The sequence below is a fragment of the Lagopus leucura genome, unplaced genomic scaffold (assembly GCF_019238085.1).
Source record: "Lagopus leucura isolate 7727_CA_CO unplaced genomic scaffold, USGS_WTPT01 Super-Scaffold_100157, whole genome shotgun sequence".
Taxonomy (NCBI): Eukaryota; Metazoa; Chordata; class Aves; order Galliformes; family Phasianidae; genus Lagopus; species Lagopus leucura.
In genome coordinates this window covers 44,501,704-44,525,007 of record NW_024962334.1, presented here as the reverse complement: position 1 = coordinate 44,525,007, position 23,304 = coordinate 44,501,704, and the positions used below count along the sequence as shown (strand labels likewise).

Sequence of the window (23,304 nt, the reverse complement as noted above, 5' to 3'; positions counted from 1 at the left end):
TAGAGGAGAAAAAATGTCCTTGAGCAGAAATGATGCCTGCAGTCCACTCGGAGTCCTCCAGAAACATTGGCTCTTTCAGTCTGCTAATGGTGCTCCAGAGAGAGGCAAAGACTGGGACAGATGCAATCTCAACTAAGCTGCAGCAGAACTTCTGGTCAACTAAAAGAAAAATCCACTACAGGTTTGTATAGCTGTGTCAGTGCACACAAAAGTAATGAAAAAATGATTTGTTCTGATTAAAACCTACATTTTAAAGAGGAATTTTGCTGAAGAAAAAGGAAGTGCCTCTTCACAGTTTGTAAGTCACAGAAAGCTATCAATACATTGCAGTAAACACTCAGTCAAACTTGGGTATGTGCATCATTAACTCTGTATCTACGTTGTTTCAGAAGGTTTGCCAAAAAATTACCTTTAAGCTATTTCTTCTGTTCCCAGGAAGGAAAACACACTGTGTTCTGACACACCAACAACCTCAGTGGCACAAAGTCATTCCTCTCTTTCCCCTATAACCAAATCCTCCTCCTACAGCTACTGTCCCCAAGGCAGAGCAACCACAACCCTTTGTAGATTGGCGCTGGGAATCTTCATTCAACAAGAAAGTATTGAAATCGAAGCCTTTTCTCAGCTCTCCTCATTTCTGAGTTGTAGAAATGTTGTATTAGCACACGGGCTGTTGAAGAAGCCAAATTTGTTCCTAATACAAAGCAGGCAACTGCTCTGAACCAAGGAGGTCAGAGCAGTTTTCATATGATTTCATATTCTAGCAGAGTAGCCCAAACACTCTCTTAGTGGTCATTTGATTGTAAACGTATCATTTATAACCATCGAGTCAAGGCCTCTTTTTCACCCAAAAACGAGACAATTCTCTATGGAGTCTACCCAAGCAAACCTCCCTGAGCTCCCAAGGCAACATCCTTTCCGTGCCCATCTCCACCCCAGGCCCCATGACTGCTCCCGCTCCTCTTGAGCCTGGGAGCTGATGTCCAACCAGCCTCGATGAAACTGCGTGGACACTGCCTGTGCCACAGCAGCAGGATTTCTAAGCAACACTCTGATGCATGATTTCCCTCCTCAGCCATTATAGGTGTCCTGGAAAAGTCATTCCCTACTTGCCAGACAAAACCCCCAAACACAGTGAAAGCGATAACGAACAATTAGCACATGCCTCTTCTGCACTTACTTCACTACCGCAGGTAAAGAATGGGCCAAGCCCAGAGGTACTGTGTATCTTCCTGAAATAACATGAGCAATTTCTTACTTTTTCTTGATCTGGAGAAAAACTTGATGCCCCCAGGAGAGGTAGACGGGTTAGAATTGGGGGAGGACTCTTTGGAGGAGGACCTGAAGATCCCACTGAAGCTCATTCGACGTGGGGAGCGTGGGGGAGACTCCTGGTAGGGGAAGGGGAAGACTGTTTTGGGTGAGCCAGGGCTGTGTTTGGATCTCACAGGGGCAGAAACAGGGCTGGAAGGTCGGTTCTGGAGCCCTTTTGAGAAAATGCCTTTCGAAGGACTGCCTGCAGAGTAGCTTTCGTCCACCTGAGGAGGAGAGAAAAAAGAAGAGAAAGAGAAATCACCATTATTTCAGTTCAGTTTGTGCCATTAAGATCGCAGAGCTTGTCTCAACATGGTCACTCCTGTTTATTCCAGCTGTGTGTTAGCCAGACCTTCCCACCCTCAGCCTGCACTGCTATGTAGATGTGTGTTTTGTGCCACCTCACTGGGCTCACTGCTGTTAAAGATGTCTTGAATTTCACAAAAATTTTAACCTATGTGCATGAACTTTATTATCACACATACACTGCGGGATATTTTTTACCAGATTTATTTGCTGCACATTCCCTTACCTTCCCTAGAAAACCGAAAGGTGGGTGGCAATAAATTTATTACGAGCAATGAATGACCTCCTTTAAGCTAACACAGCAACCTGAAGCCTCCATTCTGCATTTAAGCACCCATCTGTAGTACTCTGTAGAAATCTCTACTGCGCAATGAGGCTCAGCAGAGAGCATGAGTTCTCAGCGCCAGACACTGCCATGGGGGTTTAACTCTAGTCCCAGAATAGAGCAATCATTCTAGAGTGGCAGTGTTACAGATAATTAGCCCAGCCTCCAGCTTGGGCACGACCTTTCTAACAGCTCTGTCTCTTCATTGACCTGTGCTGGTTTTCCAGCTAGCATGAATATACACACAACACAGCACTGCACCGTGCAGGCTCATCTAGAGAGGTGAAGGGGAAAAGCCCAGAAAAACAAACCAATAAAAGAAGCAAAGATGAATTTCTTCCCACATACAATTAACAGAAGCCTACACAAACTGCTGTGTGCCCAGGCCTGAGCTATATGCAGAGTTTATTTCTTCCTGGATGCACAAAATACTTTTATGGGCACAAAGCTTTTTTTTTAGCTGGGGTCATTAATTAAGAGTCCTGTTCCTGGGGATCAGTGACAGTGGGTTTCAGGTCTTAGTGAAAGTGGAATCAAAGGCCATGGGCACAGCACGCTGCCTTCTGCATGAGGTTGATGGGGTTTGAATCTTTTGCATACTTGCTCCTCGCTCCCGATATGCAAAGCAAAAGGGATGCATGTATGTATGGAGCATTAAACAACTGCTGTCTGCAAGGTGCACATTGTATGTCAGTGAAGCTGGGTGTGTTGCTGCCATGGGAGGAATGGTAGGGAAAATAATATATTTGTTAGTATCACAGAATCATAGAATGCCTTAGGTTGGAAGACACCTCAAAGATCATCAAATTCCAAACTCCATGCGGTGGGTTGGCTGCCCTCCATGGGACCAGGCTGCCCAGTGCCCCATTTAACCTGGCCTTGAGCACCTCCAGGAATGGGGCATCCACAGCTCTCTCGACAGCCCGTGCCAGTGCCTCACCACTCTCTGAGTAAAATATTTCTTCCTTACATCTAACCAAAATGTTTCCTCTGTTAGTTTAATGCCATTCCCCTTTGTCCCATGTAAAAAGTCACCTCCTCCTGTCTGTAAGCTCCCCTCAAGCACAGGAAGGCTGCAATGAGGTCTTCTCTTCTGCAAGCTAAACAAGCCCAGTTCCCTCAGCCTTTCCTTGTAGGAGAGGTGCTTCAGCCTCTTGATCATATTCATGGCCCAAAGATGAAAGAAAAGATGAAAGCTGGGCTGGGTCTTGCTCTGTGGAAACCACAGAAGGGCCTGCAGTGGTTCCTCACTTGGGAAAATTTCCAACCTGAAAGGCTGGTGGCATTTGGTCTGAGAGATGGACACCAGCAGCCAGGGTCAGCAGCTGGAGCATGGAGACGTCTGGCAAGACACTCAACTGCTTTTCATCTCTGCACATTTATTTCTTACTACCTTTGCCTTTGCAGAAGGACTATAGGACTAGTCGCCCTCGAGGGGAAATTTTTGGAAAGGTTAAATCAATTCTAACTAAAACACTGGGTACCAGAAACAACAACAGACTCTTGACAGTTGTCATCAGGGAAGAAAATACAGTGTCTCCTTTTCTTCTCTTTTTTTTTTCCACTCTCACTCTCCTGTTTTTTAATAAATAAAGACACCCTCTTGCTCAGTCAATGCCTCGACTCCATTCTGAGTCTTAATTTGCAGGGGTTGGGATCAATATAATGAAACACAGGTCACTTTGGCTTGCAAATCTCCTTCAGTGCCACTCCACGTCCTCTGGCACAGACACCATCTCACAGTGAGTCAAGAAGAATCGAGCACAGTCCCTCAAGTGAGACCTGGAATAATTAACAGACTATAAATAAATTAATAAACTCCACTTTTGTTAAGGGTAAATAGCCCCCAAAAGATAACTTCTTCATGAAAGCTCATTAACTTTATTAAACAGCATCTGTAGATCACCTGAGACTACCTACACAGTGTTCTCTGCCCAGCTATGTAGTCCAGGAAACAACCGTGCAGTGCAGCAGCATCTCCACTCACTGCAATGCAACCAGGTCTATCATTTTTTCCTAAACTGACACGCCATGGAAGTTGTAAAGCTAAGAGAAGGACGTCCTTCTGGTGCCACCTTTAATATCTCATGCATCTTTTTTTGCATGCTTACTTGGTAATTACAAAACACCACTAGGAGACCCTTCAAAAGTCCATGCTATCCTCACATCCTCAAGAAACAATCTGCCAAATAACATCAGTGTTCTCCTGCACGCACAAGCCAGATATGGAGCAAATCGTTCTCCAATTCTGAGCAGAAGCAGCAGGATGTTTTCTTTTACTGCAATCACAACCCGCTACTTTCTCTCTATCGTGCCAGGCAGATGAATTAGTTAATTGCTAGAGCACCAGGGGCATGCTACTGAATACACATGTGCATGCTACTAAATTAAAGGAAATTACTACAACAAATTCTTCTCCAGCTGTTCCACACATTAATTACACACAGGTTACACCCACCGACAAAGAGGATAAATACCTATGATTTTGCTTTGGGAATTATATCAGTATTTCTTTCTTGGAATCTTAATTGAAGCCAATGGTTGTGAGTTTTAAAAGATGATTGATGTCCATGCATCAGCTGGGAATGCAGAAGAATCTCTGCCGTGGAATAAACTGTAGCAACCCATGCAGCATCTGCACAATGACTCCTGCAGGAGTGCTGGAGGAAGGCTGCACAGCTGGATGGATCATCAGCCTGTTCTTCACGTGTTTTGAGTTCATTCCCTGAAGCTATCACAGACAGATGGGCACAAGGAAAAGTCAACTTCTGAGCACAGGTCTGCAGGGAATGGAGGTGCTGGAATAAAGCTACATCAGCAGGAGTGTAATAAAAGAACACATGAGTGCAAGTGCAACCCTACCTATGTCAATCCGTTCCCCAGGGAGGCTGGGCAGCCAAGCAGACACCCACAGCACATTATATGAGCTGCTTTGGTTGTTCAAGGTTAACCCAGTTACCTTACATAGCGCTGAGTAAACATAGACAAAAATGCTGCAAGGCTGCCATCTCTGGAGCACAAAAGGATCCTCAGCTGGGGACCAGGGAGAAACTGCTCTGTTTTACAAACTGAATGATCTTCGTCAGGCTCCTAAAATGTATCTAGAACTGGCTGCTGTTGAAAATAAAGCAATAAAACGAGAGTTGCCTTGGACTCCTTTATATCTAGAAGACGTGCTTTCAATTTCCTGAGTAAAATGTAAAGTGATAGCTTGGCACCTGCCTGAGCTGGACAGCCCTGGAAGATTCCATCTCAGGAAGCAGCATCTTCATAGCTTCTTGGTCATCTCACCTGGGTGCATGGCTCTCTCCCTAACCTCCTCTTCATTTCTCACAGCAATGCACATCAATGGCTCAGAGCCTTCCACTGATGGACCAGCAGATCTGCATCTTCATTTCTCATTGTCTTTTTCAATGTACTCCTCAATGACAAAATCCCAGCATAAGCCAGACTGCACATGGCCACTCTGCTTCAGTGGGTATGAGAATCTGACTCTACAGCAGGACTGTGCCTAAGCCCATCCTGGACCACAACCCTTAACCTCTCCTACATGCTGCTACTCCAGATGTATTCCAGGTGAACAACCACGTATCTTGTGCTGTTAAGAATTACCTGTCCTGAAGATCACCCAGATTTTCCTGTCCCTCCACCCAACAGTCTTCTTTTTGACAACAGCCTGGCATATTTCCCTTCTTCAAACTGTGAGAAAACTTCAACTGTTTTCTCACCTAACTTGCTTGCAAGATGAAGAATTGCAAGTCGCATCACGTTTAATCACAACCATATGGTAATCCCCACTGCAGTGAACTGAGACCAAACTATTCACACTTCACTGCAAACCATTCTCTCGTCACCCACACAAAATCCATCTCAGTCCTGCCTCTTCTCACTCACACACACAAATCTTCTCCACACTGCCCTTTTCTTTCCCATGCTTTGTATGGAAAATCCAATCCCTCTTCTGTTTTGCCAAGTGTAGCCTTCTATAAGAAGGCATCTGTGCTGACAACTTAAAATTTAAGGACTTCTTAACTGCAAGGAAGAGAAGAGTCCTGACAAAGAGACGTGGACAGAAAAATAAATGAGCTGTGCTGAGAAGACCAACCACAAATAGGTGGACTGGGCCAGAGCCAGGGAACCCTGCTTCTGTCCTTGTGCCTTGCAGCACCTCACTGCAGCCAGCTCCCCAGGCCTTTTCATAGGCACACAGCCTTCTTCAGAGGATTCCTTCATTACCTGCTTCAGGAAACACGAAGATAAGGCACTTCCTTGGATTTCCGCTTTTCTTCCAAATTTGGACAAATTCTCCTCTCCTTGGATGTGCCATCTTTCCTGTTTGTCCTGACCAACTCCTGCAGTGATCCCTTCCTGTCTGCCATGGGACTTACGCAGCTCAGGATCCCTGAAAAATCTCCATCTCTGATTCAGTTGCTGGGGAATTTAGATTCACTTTCAGAACAGACCAAATTAAAACCTGTCTGGAATGTCAATGGGCTCAAGCTAAACTGTCTGAAAGCCTCAAAATGCTTCTGAATTTATATGAAAGTTATTAAATGCTACTGAGCTCTGCTCCTTTTTCTCCAGCTCTAAGTAGTTAGGACACTTATGAAGCATTTGAGTTTTTTATGCTTTTACAGCAGTGATTTATTTCACATTAATTTTGCTTCTTTGCTTAGAAAAATCCAGAAAGCAAAAATCGCCTTCCACCTCCCTTGTCAGGGACAGTAAGCACAATTAAGGACGACACACGAGATAGATGTCTGCACTTATTTCTTGCCCTTGTGCTGAATCTCAACAAAGAAGCCCTTTAATAAACTTAATTGGATGATTCCCTTATTACGGTGGAATAAAAGAGCTCACAGAATCACAAGAGCTGACTTTGTTAGACCAAAAGGTAATGAAGGACTTACTCTCTTGGGCACCATGTGGTTACATTCACCCCCATTAGTTCCCTCGGATCTGCATGAGCAAAAACAATTGATATGACAACGTGTTTTACAGGATCAGAGATGTCACTTCCCAAAATTAAAGCCCAGTGACACTTCCCAAATTAAAATACAATGGGATGCGGCTGGCTGATCTGGCAGGCTCAGAGTGCCTGGCATGGCTGTAGGGTTGGGATTAGGTTTCCCACAGCAAGCAGGCCTGCTCAAAGGTAGGAGCAGGGCAGGGAGGGAAGAGCAGGTCTGGCTCCAGGTGAGAGCAGGATGGCTCCAGGCTCCATTTCCTAACACAAAGTGTTTGTGGCAAAGCAGTGAAGGGCCGTGCAGCAGTTGTCACTTATGTCCTCATTCTGAGCCTCACTGCATCCACTGCCAGTGCCCCACGTCCGCTTGGGACACGCTGCCTGTCCTTCCTGCTGAGGCCAGCTCACTGATCACAAAGAAACGGATAATTAAAGGCTGAGAAAAAAGAGATCAAAAGGAGACTTGTTATCCAGCGAAGGAGAAAGGGGGTAAAAATGGGGTATTTTTTGCTTCTTCTCCCTGTTCCACCGTTTATGAGTCACTGCACAAAACAAAAACAATGCTGGGAGCAGAACCAGGACAAAGTGCTCGCCTGAGCCCATCAGCATCGTCCTGCATTACTGGCAGCAGAACTGTGGGATGATGACAAATGCAGTCATAACAAAGCCTATGTTTTGCCCTATTCCTTTGTTTGCACATCCAAAAAACAAAGTAATCCTTCAGCCACTGCGTCACATCCAGAATCCACATAGAGCTGATTATCGACAGCTATTCTCAAAATCTAACCAAGCTTTGTGGCAGACTTTCCAAACAACCTGGTCTGCTCCCAGGTGCAACTGCTCCGTTTGAACCACTTGCAAAATGTGTTTTAGTGACTCAGGGCATTTTGCACTCAAGAGTTTCCTGCTCAGAATGTATTACTTTCTCCCCCCTCGTTTTTGTAAGAACTGCACACTGTATCAGTAATGAGCCTGTAGTTCTTTCAAGTCCCTGATAAAGTATTATACAGTATAACAACAGTATGTTTTCCCTGTTTAGAAACAAAATTTTCCACTGATGAATCCCAACTCATTTAATCATCCAGGCTTTACTCAATTCATAGGCTCCCAGGTCTGTTCAGCATCATTCCACTTTCTTAAATCTAAGTGTCTGTGCTTCTTTTTTATATACATGACACCAACACCATTACATTTTCCAACCAAATTTATAATCTCCTTGAAAACCCAAATTTGCTCACTAAGAACTGTTTGCCATTAATTCCAATCAAAATGAGTCTACTATAATAGCATCATTAACTATTCAACATTAGATATCTCACTGTTATACCCAGGAGTAATGTCACGCTGACAAATCTGCAAATTATCCTAATTGCAGATATTGTAAATATTAACAAAATAATTGCTTTTTTCCAGTCTTTTGCAACCTCATCTCTGCTCCAAAGTTTATTCAAAATTAGCACTAGTTGGTCACAGAAAGCTCTGCCAATCCCTTCAGAGCTGTTTTATCAGAGTTGTTTGGGTTTAGCTGTAGCATGTTCCATCTTACACACACTTAAGTCATTTTATGAGATAGAGCTGCCATTATCACATAAGATAAACACCTCACCCACTTCTTCACATGCAGAGAACAGTCAATGCATATTTCTTTTTCAAGCTTCCATCTATAGCTTATGACAAATGTCTTATAATGATCCTGTGAGGCCATTCCTCCTTCAAGGATTCATGCCATTTCTGGAGAGTCTCAGTTTGAATACGGGGCAATCAGCAATACCAGTTACTCTAGACAAAGCCACCACAAGTATTAAAGCTCTTTGTGAGGCAACGAGAAGCATCAGAGTACCTGCAGCTGACACAAGAGCTACTGTGCTGCATCACATTGTGCCAACCATTCCGTGCGAGAGCCGGCAGAGTATTACACCTTGCCTTCAACAGAGGAAGGTCAAAACCACCACTGCCCCCCTCCTTCCTTCAGGTCATAAAGGAAAGAAAAATACATCGGTTATAATAATAGCCATGCCAGTGAGAAGTGATTAAGGCTGAGCTTCAGGAAATATGTGACACATTCCCACCTCTGTCAAAAAATTCCTATGTGAATCTGAACAAGTAATTCCGCACTTCAGTTTCCTGGCTGCAAAGTGAGGATTACTGTCACAGGATAATGATTGAGAGGCACTCACACACTGAAGTGCTGAGAATCCTTGTGAAAAATGTTAATACAATTTCTAAAAGGTTTTCACAAAGATCAGTGGTACTAAATTAATGGCAGATCAGAAAGGCAGGCTGTGAGCTACTCTTCTCTGACTTGACATATAGCCCAGCTGACAGAAGAGTTCAGCGAAGGAAGAGAGATGTCCCTGATTAATCGCCAGTCTCCAACACTACTGGTGAATGGAAAAGCCATGCTGCTGATGAAATACTGACTTACGGTGTACAAAAGGTACACAACACTTTGTGATTTCAGACTTGGACAAAGGAAACCCATTTTACATGAAGGAGAACAGTAAAAATTGGGAACTTCTTTATATTGCACCAGCAGGACCTGGAAAACTTTGAGTTTAAATTAAATAAGATACTGCAATCTGATGGTGGCCACCAGTTACTAACTACAAAGATCCCATCCTTTGCATTAAGGAGAAAAATGCTATTTAGGATGAGCTGCAATACATTTTATTTGATGATTTGTTCCTGATTGGAAGTTGGGCACTGTCAGCTGGTCTGACAGTGAGTTCTGTTCAACACATGCAACAAAATGGTAAAAGGCCTTACATGTCAGGTAAATAAACCATTTTGGATATAGAGCCTGGCTGCACTGTTATTCCAAAATCCACACTCCCACATGCAGAACTTGACCCAAGTTTTGGGGAAAATAAACAGTATTCATAAAAAACACTGAGGGAATGGTTTTAATCTCAAGATGGGAAGGTTTAGATTCAATGTCAAGGGAAAGTTCCTCACAAAGTGAGTGGAAAGGTGCTGGCACAGGTTGCCCAGAGAGGTTGTGGGTGCCCCATCCTTGGAGATGTTCAAGGCCAAGTTGGATGGGGCCCTGGGCAGACTGGTCTAGCACTGGATATGGAGGTTGGTAGCCCTGCATATGGCAAGGGATTGGAGCTTGATGATCCTTGAGGTCCCTTCCAACCCAAGCCATTCTATGATTCTATGATTCTATGAAATTGCAAAAGGGGGTGACTAATCCAATGCTCTTCCAGTTTTTCCCAAGAAAACCGCTCATGAAAAAACTGTTCCAAGACTGGTAAGAGAAAAAACAAGGAGTTCATAAATGGTAAAACTGAAATTGTTTAACAATATCACAAAATATTACACATGAGCAACATCGGCTTTGATATATCTTCTTCTTCATATAGCCTCTTCGCCTCTCCTTGGGAAAAATCAAGCTCCAGTTAGGAACACCAGCACTCTTTCAGCATGTCATCATATTGGCCACTTTATTCAGACCCATCAAACAAGAGCATTTTGGTAACACTGTATTTTAGCTTCCCTGGCATCTACAAGAATTGCTCTGTGTTTGTCAGTGACTCCTACATCACAGTCCTAAAAGGTCCAGCGCAGAAAAGGACAAGGCCACTGTTATAAACATATTCAGTTACTGCTGGACTGCAGAAGTTTTTTTAAAACAACTGTCCTTTGCCACGAGGTGCAAAGGCATAGAGATGCATGCTGTCAGCAGAGTTAAATTATTATCATTCTAGATGCAGATTAGCTTCACTAAGGAGATATTTATCGTTTCACCTGCCTTGAACTATAACTGCAGACTCACTGACAAATGGCCTCCCTACAGAAAGGTCCATATCCTTGTAAATATTGCCACAAATCTGCTGTGTTGCTACAGATCAGCTTTTGAGATATCTACTGTTGTTCAGAAGGGTATCTCTCGTCACCAAGTCTGTAACTTGGTTGGCAGGAGGTCTACGTTTAGCAGATCAACTCATATGTCAAAGCTCTGTGAAAATTATGAGGCCAGGAAGACGAGGCACCGCACTTCTGTAGCAACACCACACATTTTGGCAGCTGTTTTCCTGAGAATACAGTAATCCAATATCACTCCATCAAATTACAGTGTTATACAACACATCTGCAGTATCTAAAGGAACCGAGGTTACTGTTCTTTACAGGTGACAGCGTTAAGCACTGTCATGATAAGGCCTGCAGAAGTCACAGTGTTTGCCTGAGAGTATCGCTTTCAATGGGTAAATGGCAGGAAAGGTTAAAAGCCTGAGACTTCTCCAAGTCTAAGGAATTGTGGTTATCACCGATGGACTCAGCAACTACAATGAAGGTGAAGGTTTGGAAATACCCTACCTTGCGAGAAGCATTTTTGTCTGCGTTCTCCACATCACCGTCCAAGAATGGCATGGCAAAAGAGCTGAGATCCTGATGGGAGAGAGAAGAAAAAATGATGCCCTGTAGCAATGTCTCCTTCCTTATATCAGAGCATCCCATGTCTGTAGCCCACAGTTCTACCTCCTAAGTGCCTGCTGCCTTACCCATAGCTACTGCTGGAAAGGATAACACGGGATCTGACATGTCTGCTTGCATGGCAAGGAGAACAGATTTAAGTAACTTGTGACTAGAGAGCCCTTAGAAGCACTCCTAGTACATCACTATCAAAAGGCACTCAGTATCTGCACAGCCACAGTGGAAGGTCCTGTGCTGAAACTTTCAAAGGGAGGAACCCAAATCCCACAGAAAAATACAGCAGGAAATTACAGTCTAACTGGAGCCCCTTGCTCAGCTAAAGACCGATGTGGCTTTTAGCGGGGACTGCAGTCTTCCTTCAAGGAGTATTTATGGCAATAAACAGAACCTGAATGAGAATATGTTGATGTTCTCAAATGCAGACGTGGTGCCTGAGGATGCAATAACCAACTCATTTTCACAAGGCAGAGAGGAGCCCCCTGTTCTGTGCTACTCACAAAAACAAAGCCATAAAAGACGCACACATGCTCATCTTTAACTAACAAAAACAAGATGCAATTATGTTCTACCTCCTGCCGTCTGTTCTGTTTATGCTACCTCATGTCCTAGTCTTGGGATTTTTAGGGCTCCTAATGAAGTTTTCTGTGTTAGTGTCAAGTTTAGCATTTGTTTGATCAGAAAAGTAGATAATGAGTAACTGTATGAGCACAAGCACGGGTTGGCAGCACTGTATGCTGAAGATCTGAGGCTTGGATCCCAAACCTTGATCTCAATGTCAGGAAAACATGCCCAGTGCAGAACCTGCCTGGTGCAAAGCATCACCCTTTAAATGTAATGATTCAGTGCTTCTCTACCACCACATCTGCATCTCATTTAAAACTGTTCAAAACAAAAATAAATAGCAATTTCACGTAAACCTAATTTGAGATTAAATAGAGCTTAATTAAGAATTAGCACAGGCTGGGATGCCTGCAAGGTTTGCTTGCCAAAGGCCTGCATAATTCAGAACAACCACAAGTCTAATCACATCACATTGTATAATCATACTAAATCCAAACTGCTCAAAAATGTGTATAATTCAGGCGTAATCCTTGCAAATGTTTGAAAATATTCTAGTTACATAACAAACAACAAAAATAAGGAACAAAATATTGAATTACTGGAAGCGAAGCATGTGGGAGTAAGTCATGCCAAGCTGGAAAGGGAAAAAGAAAAGCAACCCCACTTGGCCAAACTGGCCTTGAGTCCCTAGGCCACAAACCAAAGCATCCACGACATATCAGTGTGCTCTGAGCTCTACTCATGCAAATTCAAAGCACCAACTGAGCTATACAGTGTCACCCTCATCGCCACACTTCGACATGTGTTTCAGGTCATGTTCAGTGGAAATGGAAATGTAAGCAAATATCTCAAAACCAAAAGAAGAGTTGATCAATTTCAGCTTTTGTTTTCACTATGGTCAAGATTTGACAGAGGCTAGCCCTGGCACCAGAGGATCTTAAGCACTTCTGTATTAATCTGCTAATTCCTACCATTAATTAAGAGCAAAATGACCTACATGCTCCAATAAAATTAATCAGCCATAAGCAGTGTTTATAAACATTGCCAATACATGAATTAGTATATTCATACTTAATATATTACTGCCAGACTTAAATAATACATCTCTGTGAAGAAGTTTAAGAGCCGAATGGAAAGTTACACAAAAACACATCCCTTTGTGTTTACTTTAATTTAGCCAAAGGATTTACCAACATTTTCCTCTATCCATCTTTGGTAGTGAAGAAGCTGGAATTTGATGTGTGCTAAGTCATTTTCCATGCAATAAATCAAGCAAATAATCTCTGAGCTCCACATGTTATTGTCCCTGTATTACTACTTTTCTAATTTGCAGAGAGGAAACCTGCAGCTTGGGAAGGCTGAAGCCTGGGAGAAGAAAGTGGGTTTTGAAGGGACATATAGCTAGCAATTACAGTAGATAAAGCTGCAAGAAACCTGGAACAGCTGGGAATGAAACCAGAACTTCACTTCTGAGCAGAAGCTTTCAAAAACAGGAAGAGGTAGGCAGGCAGAATTACTTTCCAGTGAGCTAAATTTCAGCTGCCAGTTACAATTCCAAGCTTGAAAATGGATGCATGCTATGTTCTAGAGCCTAAACATATCATGAAACCCACCTGATGTCTTTATTCTAATTTGTAACTGTTAGATACCACGGAGGTGTGCTTTCTTCATCCGTTTTCAAATGCAGGAGATTTTTGAAATAGGAGATCTCTACTTCTAAGCAGAAATTACTGGAGCTATACCAGAGCCCAGTGGGGCAGCACAAGACCCCTCTTAGTCTGCTGGAAAACATTTTAAACAGCGTGATAATTTTGAGTGCTCTGATAAAGCCTGTAATTGCAGCTGCTACTAACAGTTTCTTCATCTTCTACTTCCTCATGGGACTGCAGTTACTGAAGGAAAGAATGGGTAGACGAAAAGCCGAGCTACAAACACTGCTCTCTGAGTTCCAACCACTTGGATAAACAAGGAAATAACCGCATGCTTGTTTGCTCTTTACATGACTCTCTGTAGAAGACAGACTAGACATCTATTTCGTTCTTTTATTGCTCTTCATTCAGAAAAGTATGCAGCTACAAGGTTGATGATCCAACATCTCTTAAAAAAAAAAAAAAAAAAAGAAAAGAAAAAAAAAGAAAAAGATAAGAACAGTTTCACAGAATCACAGAATGACTTGGGTTGGAAGGGACCTCAAGAATCATGAATCTCCAACCCCCTGCCACATGCAGGGCCACCAACCTCCACATTCAATACCAGACCAGGCTGCCCAGGGCCCCATCCAACCTGGCCTTGAACACCTCCAGGGATGGGGCATCCACAGCCTCTCTGGGCAGCTGTTCCAGCACCTCACCACTCTCCCTGTAAAGAACTTCCCTCTGATATCCGACCTATATCTTCCCTCCTACAACTTAAAACCATTTCCCCTTGTTCTGCTATTACCTACCCTTTCAAAGAGTTGAAAGTACTGAAAACTTTCAAAGTGTTGCAAAACACCTGTGGTTCTTTACAGGTCAGTGGTGTGGCCCTGGCTTTAGTGCTTATCTGTGTGCTCTGATCTGCTTCCAGCTGATGCACCTATTACACTTGCTCTGCCATTAACCTGGAATTTAAACCATTATTGGACAGCTTTCTCACTCCTAGAAAAAGCTGGTGCGGATATTCTCCAATAGCCCTCTCCAGGGGCTCTCTCTGCTTTGCTTTATATAAGAGCCCTTGGAAATTACATGGTTCTGGGCAGATATTAAAAATCTTTTGCCAAAGAAATCCTTTGATGTGTTGGTAGGGGAATAGACCTTCTCATTTGAAACTGCAAAACACTGGCTGAAGAACGAGTTGCATCACTCCCTGTATCCATCAGTTCTGCACCACATCCTTGGATAGAAAACTTCTGTTGGGATCAAAGTCTATGGCTATCTTTGTAAGGAAGGAAGGCCACCAGCAGCTGCTGGTCCTAGTGATGCTAACCTGGAATAAAGGCAATGCAAAGCTTGTTTTGTACAATTCTGTTGGCTCATGTTGTCATGAGTGTTCATGTTGCTCAGATCCTTCACACTGCCCAGTGCAGTCTGACTGTCAGACATCAATCTTGCCACCCCCTTAGAAAAGATGAACTCTTGAGCAGTTTAGATTGACTTTACATCCACAGGGCTGCTCCAGGTTAATATTCAGACACACAGTGCTGCATCATTCCTTCCTGAGTCCCCTTTTTCCTGGGACAGCCCTCATATCACAATACTTGGAACGATGCGAAAAGAAGAATAAAAGTTTTGTTAATTGGTATCTTGGGAAAACAAAACAAAACAAAATCTTTTTCTCAGAAGTGCTCTGCAGAACAAAGAAGAAAACCACACTTCAGGATATGGAAAGCAAATATGTTGGCTGGCAAAACGTAGCCAAATAGCAACAGGAGCAAGATCTGGTTGGCTAAGCTATTTTTCACCTTTTCCAGTCAGTTTCCCTGTTTCTTTCCTTACCGGAGAGAATTCCTGCCAACAAAGCCTGCCCAAACACGCTGCTCTGGCTGCTGCTGCAGCTGGGGACCTCGGTGTCAGAAGAGTTTCCAGCAGTTCTGCTGCAGAGGCAGGAAGCTTAAGTAACAGACCACTAAAGCCTCGAATCCAGTAAACAACATAGAATAAAAAAGGATTCCTTTTTATTATGGTTTTGTTTCAAGGCTATTTTGGCAGCTAGGCTACTAAAGCTCCTCTGTAATAGCTGAAGCCAAGGAGCCAGCCAGGCACTCCAGGGTGTGTGGGGATTTACAAGTCACAGACCCATTTCCGAGGTGTTTTGAGTGGGAGTAAGACATTTTTATGGCCCCAACCAGCAGTCGTCTGGAATTTCAGGGGTGGGTATTAAAAGAGCATTTCACACACGGCTCCCTGCTGCCAGGCCTTCCAAACAACAGGCATGGCCACGCAACATGTCTTCTCACATCTGTGGTGGTGGGTCCCTGCTCCAAGGCCATGGCCAAGTCTTTGGCGTGGTTCAGAGGTGCCTCAGGTTGGGATGGATTCACGGCAACACCACTGGCTATTCCTGCTGGAAGGCTGAGCACCTCTGCTGAGCAGCTCCAGAATCCTGGTGTAGGTGTCAGCAGCACGCAGTTCTGATCACTGATGGTGTCGGCTGTGAGACATCGTTCTTCTGTTTCAATAACTGCTGTGTATGTGGTGGTGTTGCATTGAATTTAAGGATGTGACACGCCTGCCAGACATTACAGTCATTTTGTGCAATGTAAATCAAGCAGAAGGTGGCACTTTACTAAGCTTTCTAATATGGGGAGGCAGCTCCTTTGATAAAGTAAATAAAACAAGATATTGAGAAATTGAGCAAAGAGTGCTGGCGAGATCCCTGATGCCACAAAGTACTGCTAGAAATTTCACTCCTCAGCACCACGTGTTCACAGTGCTCTCAGGATCTCCCCCTCTGCTAATGTTACTGAGCCATGAGCACGTCAGCTGTCCTACCAAGGACAAAGAAAGTCACAATATTTATTAATGTCAGTTGTGAACTGCTTCTTTCAGCTCAATCTGCGCACCAGCGGATTTTTTTAGATCAACCTTGGTTTGTACCTATTACAAGCCGATGTAGAACTCTGAATAGTAAATATACTGCATATGCTAATAGGCTGTGAATAGAATCCAAAGCTTGAACTCTATGGAATAGGGTATGTAGCTTGGCAGCACTGACTGAATTAAAAATTACCTTTTTCAGAACAATCCTGTGCAGAAGCCTTTGAGGATTTATATCAGATGACTCAATTATTGCACAAAGAATTATTCAAAACTGACATATACAGGAATTTCTGTCCTTTTGGTTTTGTTGTTTTGATGTAATAGGCACAGTAGCATATAATAGGGCTTGCTACATGGCTTTATTCCTTTAAGAGTAGGTTGCTCATTGCTTTGCTTTTCTCCCTCCCCCATGCCATCAAGACTGCAGCATGTGTTTTGGAGAAAGAGACATAAATCGCACTGTGAGGCATAGGATGCTGGTGACTAAGTCTCAGTATGACTCAATGGGAGTGGGCAGTAACAGATGTACAAAGCTGGTTAGATTTGTGCAAGCCAGCTTTTGTACTTCACAGGGCAATTGTAATTTATTTGTGTGCTATTCGTTTTAAGGCTGTTCATATTTAAAAAGAACCTGGACGGTTTGAGATGGTAGAAATGAAACACAGAGACTTGAGTTTGTGTGCAGCACGACGGTGCCAGAGGCAGCGTGGTCCAGGAGTCAGCTGGGTGATTGTGCAGGAGGAATTGCACATGCACCAAAGTGGATAGAGCACCAGGCTTGAAATAAAAAGCATAAATCACCCTACCTTTTTAAAATTAATCAAGATAAATAAGTGACCTGCCTGGGTGAAATGGAAATATTCAGTCCCAAAGAGACACGATCTAAAAAGTTAAGGATTTATTGCTGGCTGAACTCCAGCACAGAACCCAATAAGTGAAAATTGCCATCCATCTGGTAATTATTCAATGTCCTACATAAAAAAAACTTGGCAGTTTCATGGGCGACAACAGACACGCCAAGAACTGAAGAGCTACTGGAGCTACTTTTCTCCATTTCTCACTCGTGAGTTGATGGTTCAAATTGTCGCTATTTGATCTGAAAGAGCTGCTGACATTGAGAATTTCCCAGGTATGGGAATAAAAAGACCAGTGAAACCAATAATTCCGTCCTAGTTCCCTCAAAAAAGCTGTCCAAGCTGGGTGGCAAACTGGCAGTCTGCAGCACACCCTTCTAAAGCTCTCAATGGTCATTAAGCTCCAGCAGCCTACATTAAATGCACCTTTTCTTCTGAGGCTGTAGTCAAGATTCATCTAAAAAGCACTGTCAAGAACCCATGGACGGTTTTTTGTTTGTCTCTCAGCGTCAGCTTCAATTGCAAGAGCACATTACTGTGCTGTTCATGGAAAAAAATTAAATTTTCTTTCAAGCCTGTGCTCTCCTGCCAGGATTCAGCCTTTGCAAAGCAGCCGAGTGTAGCCTGCAGTATGTGGACCTGGGGTGGGATGCAGCCACTTCTGCCTGGTGCCCCATCCTGTGCACAGCATGCACAGAGCTGGGAGGGTACACTGCTGTCCCCTGAGCAGTAAATCACAGCCCATAAAGAGACAGAGAAAGGCTGAGAGAAGGGCAGAGAAAGCAAGTCAACGGGGAAAAAGAAATTCTCAATGTTCTCTGTGACACCACAATCCACATACAATGCCTGCAGCAGCAAGCTCCCAAGTATTCCCAGCCTGTGGGAGAAAGTGGCTGCCTTTAAATACTGCAGCCTGATTTACATGTATGGAGCTGTGTACCAAGTGGGGAGTGGATTGACCATCACCCCAGTGCTCTGCAGTCCCTGCTGGGTACAGACTCTTTGTTAAGCCCCTTCCTGGGTGCTCAGGCAACTTTCTCTGTCGAGACATTTCCTCCAAGAAGAACAAGTTAAGACAGATAAAGTGAAAGCAGAAGATAAGGTACCTCAGACCTGGTGAACGTGATCAGATGAATGATGAGGGAATTAAAAAACAACAAAATGAGACACCGCTATGGGGAGAGGCAGCAAGAGACTGCAAATGTTACCCTTCAGATGGCACGTACTCCGTGCCAACAGAGTTCCTTTCCAATACTTACATAAACACAACAAAGGATTCCAAGGTATTGCAGAGAAAAGCACACATTTTCTATAAAACAGAACATCAGCCACATTAAAATAGCAGAACCACAGCAAACAAAGGATGATTTTGTCGTAACGCAATGAAAACACTTGAGACACGCTATAGCACAGGGGCAATCTGAATGGATTCAGTGCAAGGACCATCAGGAGCCAGTAAATCATCTCTGCACTATACAAAGTCACTGCAGTTGAATGTTTTTCCCAATGTCTGTAGGCCAGATCTCTTAGAAAACCATGGAAGGAAGAGGGAAACAAAACAAAATCAGAAATAAAACCCTCCAGCTGATGGCCTTGTCTGAGCAGGGCTTGCTGGGTTCTCTCTTGCATATATATGACTTTAAGAAGTGACATTCATGGCAGACAGAAAATCCCTGCCCTAAGTACTTGAACTACAACTATTTTTTGCAGCTCAGTGCATTTAGGAAGGCAGGTGCCTACTGCTTCCTTTTGTTTTCAGTTAATAATTGTGGATACTCTTAACAACAAGAAGAAAGCTTTTAGCTGGAAAGTCAGGTGAGGGAGGGATGTACTCTGAGCAAGGAGGCCTCAGCCAAAAAAAAGAAAAAAAAAGTAAAAAAGAAAAAAGGTAGAAGCAGAAAATGAGGAAAAGAAAGGAAGAACAGAATGGCTTCGTGTCTGGTGTACTGGAGACCAGAATGGGAGCTCAGAGGGGACAGTACATGGAACCTACGGCGAGGGCAGATTCCCTGTTTGTTCTCCTGCTCTATTCTCCTTTGTAATTCTGCAGCAGAAAAAAACATTCCAATCTACAAAATGTACAGTCGCTTTGCTACAGCTTTTGTTTTAGTTTTAGCACCACACGTATAAAGAGACCATTATATACAGGGTGCTTAATTTCATAGGATAGACTATTTGTTTTCCTTTTCCCAAAAGAATGGATGACTTTATAGCTCCTTGTACAATTTGCTGAAGCTGGCAACATAAAAAGCCCTCAAGGACAGAAGGAAGATCAAATTCTCAGAGACAATACAGAAAAGATTGTCACAGTCACAGTGTGATACTCTGCCTTAAAATCAGCTTGTGTGTCCTTCAGTCCCACTGTATGCTTTGAGCTGAGAGCTGCAGACATAGAACTGGTACCTCTCTTATTTTTTCTGGTTAGCGGTGCCATTCAATAGCAACAAATGACATTAAATCATTCATTCTGTGAGAATCCAAACTTCATTACAACCTGCATATCAACTTCCAGACTTACACAACATCCTGAGCTGAATGGAACCTGAGCAAGAAGGAACCATAAGGATCACCAATTCCAACCCCCAGCTCCACACAGCGGCACCCAAACCCAACCCTGTGTCTCAGAGTGGTGTCCCACAAGCTCTGGCATTGGGGCCGTGCCTGCTGCCCTGGGCAGCCAGCTCCATGCCCACCACCTTCCGATGAGAAGCCTCACCACAGGAGCTCCATCGTACTACAGGCACATCTACACAGCAATCACAAGTGTGGCATCAGCCAGCTCGCTTTCGCCCCGCTCCGACACAAGGGTAGCCATGACAACACCCAGTGAGCGTAGGCTGTAAAATCCCCGTGGGAGGCTGAGTAAATACTCCACAATTTAGCTCACTTGGAGCTCCTCGCTCCTGCTGCTGTATGGCTGTCAGGACTCAGCCGGGCTAATTTAAGGCAAGCTTCAATCACGTCTTCCCGCAGTCTAGACACACTGTAGGCATCCATATACAACAGGTAGCACGATGAGGTCCTACTCTCTGTTGGTATTTCTAAACGTTACTCAAAAGTGTATTTCTAATACTCTACATGCAATGCTACCATTTTAAACTGGATGTCTCCCCAAATAAACTGCGGGCTTCTTTCAAGGTCTATGGCTTCCCAGTGCAGGAAAGACCTCTTAGAAGTGAGCTATATTCATTTCCGGCTCCTTTAAGAAGTCTTCCAATTTCAGCCATCTCAATCCTCACGCACCCATTAAGCACGATGGTTGCAATGGACCTGTCTGAATACGCTGTGGAGAAACGACCAGGAAACACTCTTATATGCCGGTGAATCAATCCAAAACTTAAGCATGATATTTACACACCTGTGTTCCCAGAAAGTTGTTTCTGCCCAATGTACTGTTTTCTAAACCCAGCAGACACTGGCCAGCCAAAACAGGCAAATTTGCATTTGGTTTGGCTGGGTACAGTTGGTACATGACCGTGTTTCAGAAAGCATTTGCTCCTGCCTAGAGAGTGCTGGACATGTTTCCATGTTAGGAGGGCTCCCTGACCATGGTGACAGATGGACAGAGTGCCAGCCTGGCACGGCTGGGGCTGTTTGATACACGGCTGTTGCTTCAAGACGTGTGGCAGACAGTCCCAAAGCAGTTTTCACAACAAAATAAACCTCCTCCTGGGATCAGCGACCCAGGCTCTGCCAGGGGCACTGGGAGAGCTTCTGCCTGCAGCTCAGCCCATCTCAGCTACTCACTGTGCCATGGGGCTTCACCAAAATCCTCCCATAGAAGAGATGAGCAGTGGAGCAGAAAACAAAACTAAGCAAAGAGAAGTACACCATTTGTTTCTCAAGGTGAATTAAAACCACAAGCAGAAAACCTTGACTCAGAATAACATTTATTATTTTTGGTTGGCTTTCTATTTTTATAGAGAGACAATACTAGCAAAAATTAAGTTAATGTGAGCAATATGGTCCTGAAAGTATATTGGTTATTTTTCTCATTAAAAACAATAATTTCTGTCTGTACATATTAAGTAGTTGCACTGCTATCAGTAAGCATTCAAATGCGTGCTGCAGTTACACCTCTTTTGAGTTTCATTAGGATGGAAATTTTACTGCCCACAGTCATTATAAGCAGTTAAATACCAATTAGAAAAGCATCTCTTACATAGGAGCGAGAGGATACATTTACCAAAACATATCAGTTCTACAAGCAAAAGCATTAGTTCCTACAGTGAGAAACAGGAGCAGACTGTCACTGCTGACTGTGGCCTCCAGGGACTGGAAGTGGCAGAGCTCACCTCACAGGGCATCTCTTCTTGTTTTACTTACATCTAGTGCATGCTCTCATATGTGAGAATATATATGGTAAACACGTGTATAGTCATTTTCTGCGTGTGCATATGCATAACAAGCTCACCAACTGCTGGTTCTCTTAAATTCAGATGATTTATTATTTCTTGTCTTTTAAATCAGCTCACTGCTGGAGCGACTCGGGCGATGGAACGTGCCCAAATGGCACAGGGGTCTGCTCTTCCCAATGGAAAGCCCTGCCTGCATACAGCCAGCAGCAAATTGTACTTGCAGGTGGCTTCCACCAGCTCTGTGATTTACCTTTAAAGGTTTACAACAATATTGCTTTGTATTCTCCTAATTTCTTCCTGATGGCTGTAAGACATCCTGGTACAGATTAATGGTTGTTTGTTTGTTTTTTTTCCTGTGGTTTTAGCCTGTATTTCAAATTGTGTCATTTTTCAGGATGAATACCCTTTCATTCCACCCTCAGTAACCCCATACAGAAAAGAGGAGCAGCACAGCCCTGTGGGCTGGCTTTCCTGCTGCCTCCCTTTCAATCCATCGGCACTTGAAACGCAGTGGGCTGGCCCTGTGTCAGCAGGATCCATTTAATCCTCCTGCCAATCACTCTCTCTTTCCACTGATGCTCCAGGCCCCAACTCCCAACTTCAGATTTCTCTTCCAGATTCAGAGCAGCCTCTGCTGCCCCACCTCTCCTGGAGTCCTGACTCCTTCCCATACAGGGATCGAGCTGAAATCTCTCCCCCAGAGCAGACACCCTAATCCATCCCACTCTGTGCAGCTGAAATGTGGTCCATAAGAACAGCTACAACACAGGGACCAACAAGCACAGCAGAGAAGAGCTGGCAAAATCCCCTATATCTTATACCAGCATAAATTCCAATTACCCTTCGCTGAAACCCCCCCATCACCTCGCTAACAGGGCACCCAAAGCTTTGCATCTGATCCCAAAGAAGAGCCATCATCATTATTGGACATTCATTCATTCACAGGCCCATGAATTGCAGTGAGCTCAGCATTAAGTCTGGCAGCAGAAAGGGAAAAATGCAAAAGGAACATGTGAAGGCTGCAGTACGTATCTCTACCCTGACATCGAGTCAAATATCACATGAAAAGACAGGCAAACAGCAAATAGAAGCTCTAATCGACGAGCCTACCAAAAAGCTGCAATTTGGGGTTTGCAATGCCTAGCCACAGCAAGGGGTTGCACAGCAGTTCAGGCTGCTCTGTGATGATCAGGATGAGAAAACAGGCATTGCAGGATGCAGAGAGCAGATGGTTTCAGACTGAAATTAAATAAACACCCCAAAAAGATAATCTGTCTTTCCAAAACATTAAGGAAAAGTTATGCAAGGAAAAAACCCCGACTGCATTCTTTAACTGCATAAAAGAACATTTTGTTCAGCCTTGAAATATCTATTGTAACTAAATGCTGTAAAAACAGGACAGCAGCCCTGTGCCAGCCATGCATACAAAAGAGACAAAACAAGATGAAAAAAAAAAACAAAATACCCGAGAACCACGCATCTCTTACACAGCCTGAAGAATGCCTCTCAGCTGAGTCCTGCAGCGCACTCAGGCTTCTCCACTTAAATGAATGCAAAAGCTATTCCCTTTTCGAGTCCGTCAGAACAAATAAACGAAAAGAAAATCGAACCTGAAGAAACCCACAGACGGGCAAGCCACATTCTGACTTACAGCTCTGAAAAATCC

The 23,304-nt window shown here is 43.7% G+C and overlaps 1 protein-coding gene across 1 annotated transcript in view; it reads right to left on the bottom strand.

Moving 5' to 3' along the window:
- PRKAG2 (protein kinase AMP-activated non-catalytic subunit gamma 2) overlaps window positions 1-23,304 on the bottom strand; it is a 187,225-nt gene that overhangs the window by 114,568 nt on the left and 49,353 nt on the right. The window contains exons 3-4 of the mRNA XM_042888104.1: window positions 11,232-11,303; window positions 1,259-1,538 (exon numbers count right to left, since the gene is read on the bottom strand). Of these exons, the coding sequence (XP_042744038.1) occupies window positions 1,259-1,538; window positions 11,232-11,303 (352 nt within the window). The remainder of the gene's footprint in view (window positions 1-1,258; window positions 1,539-11,231; window positions 11,304-23,304) is intronic.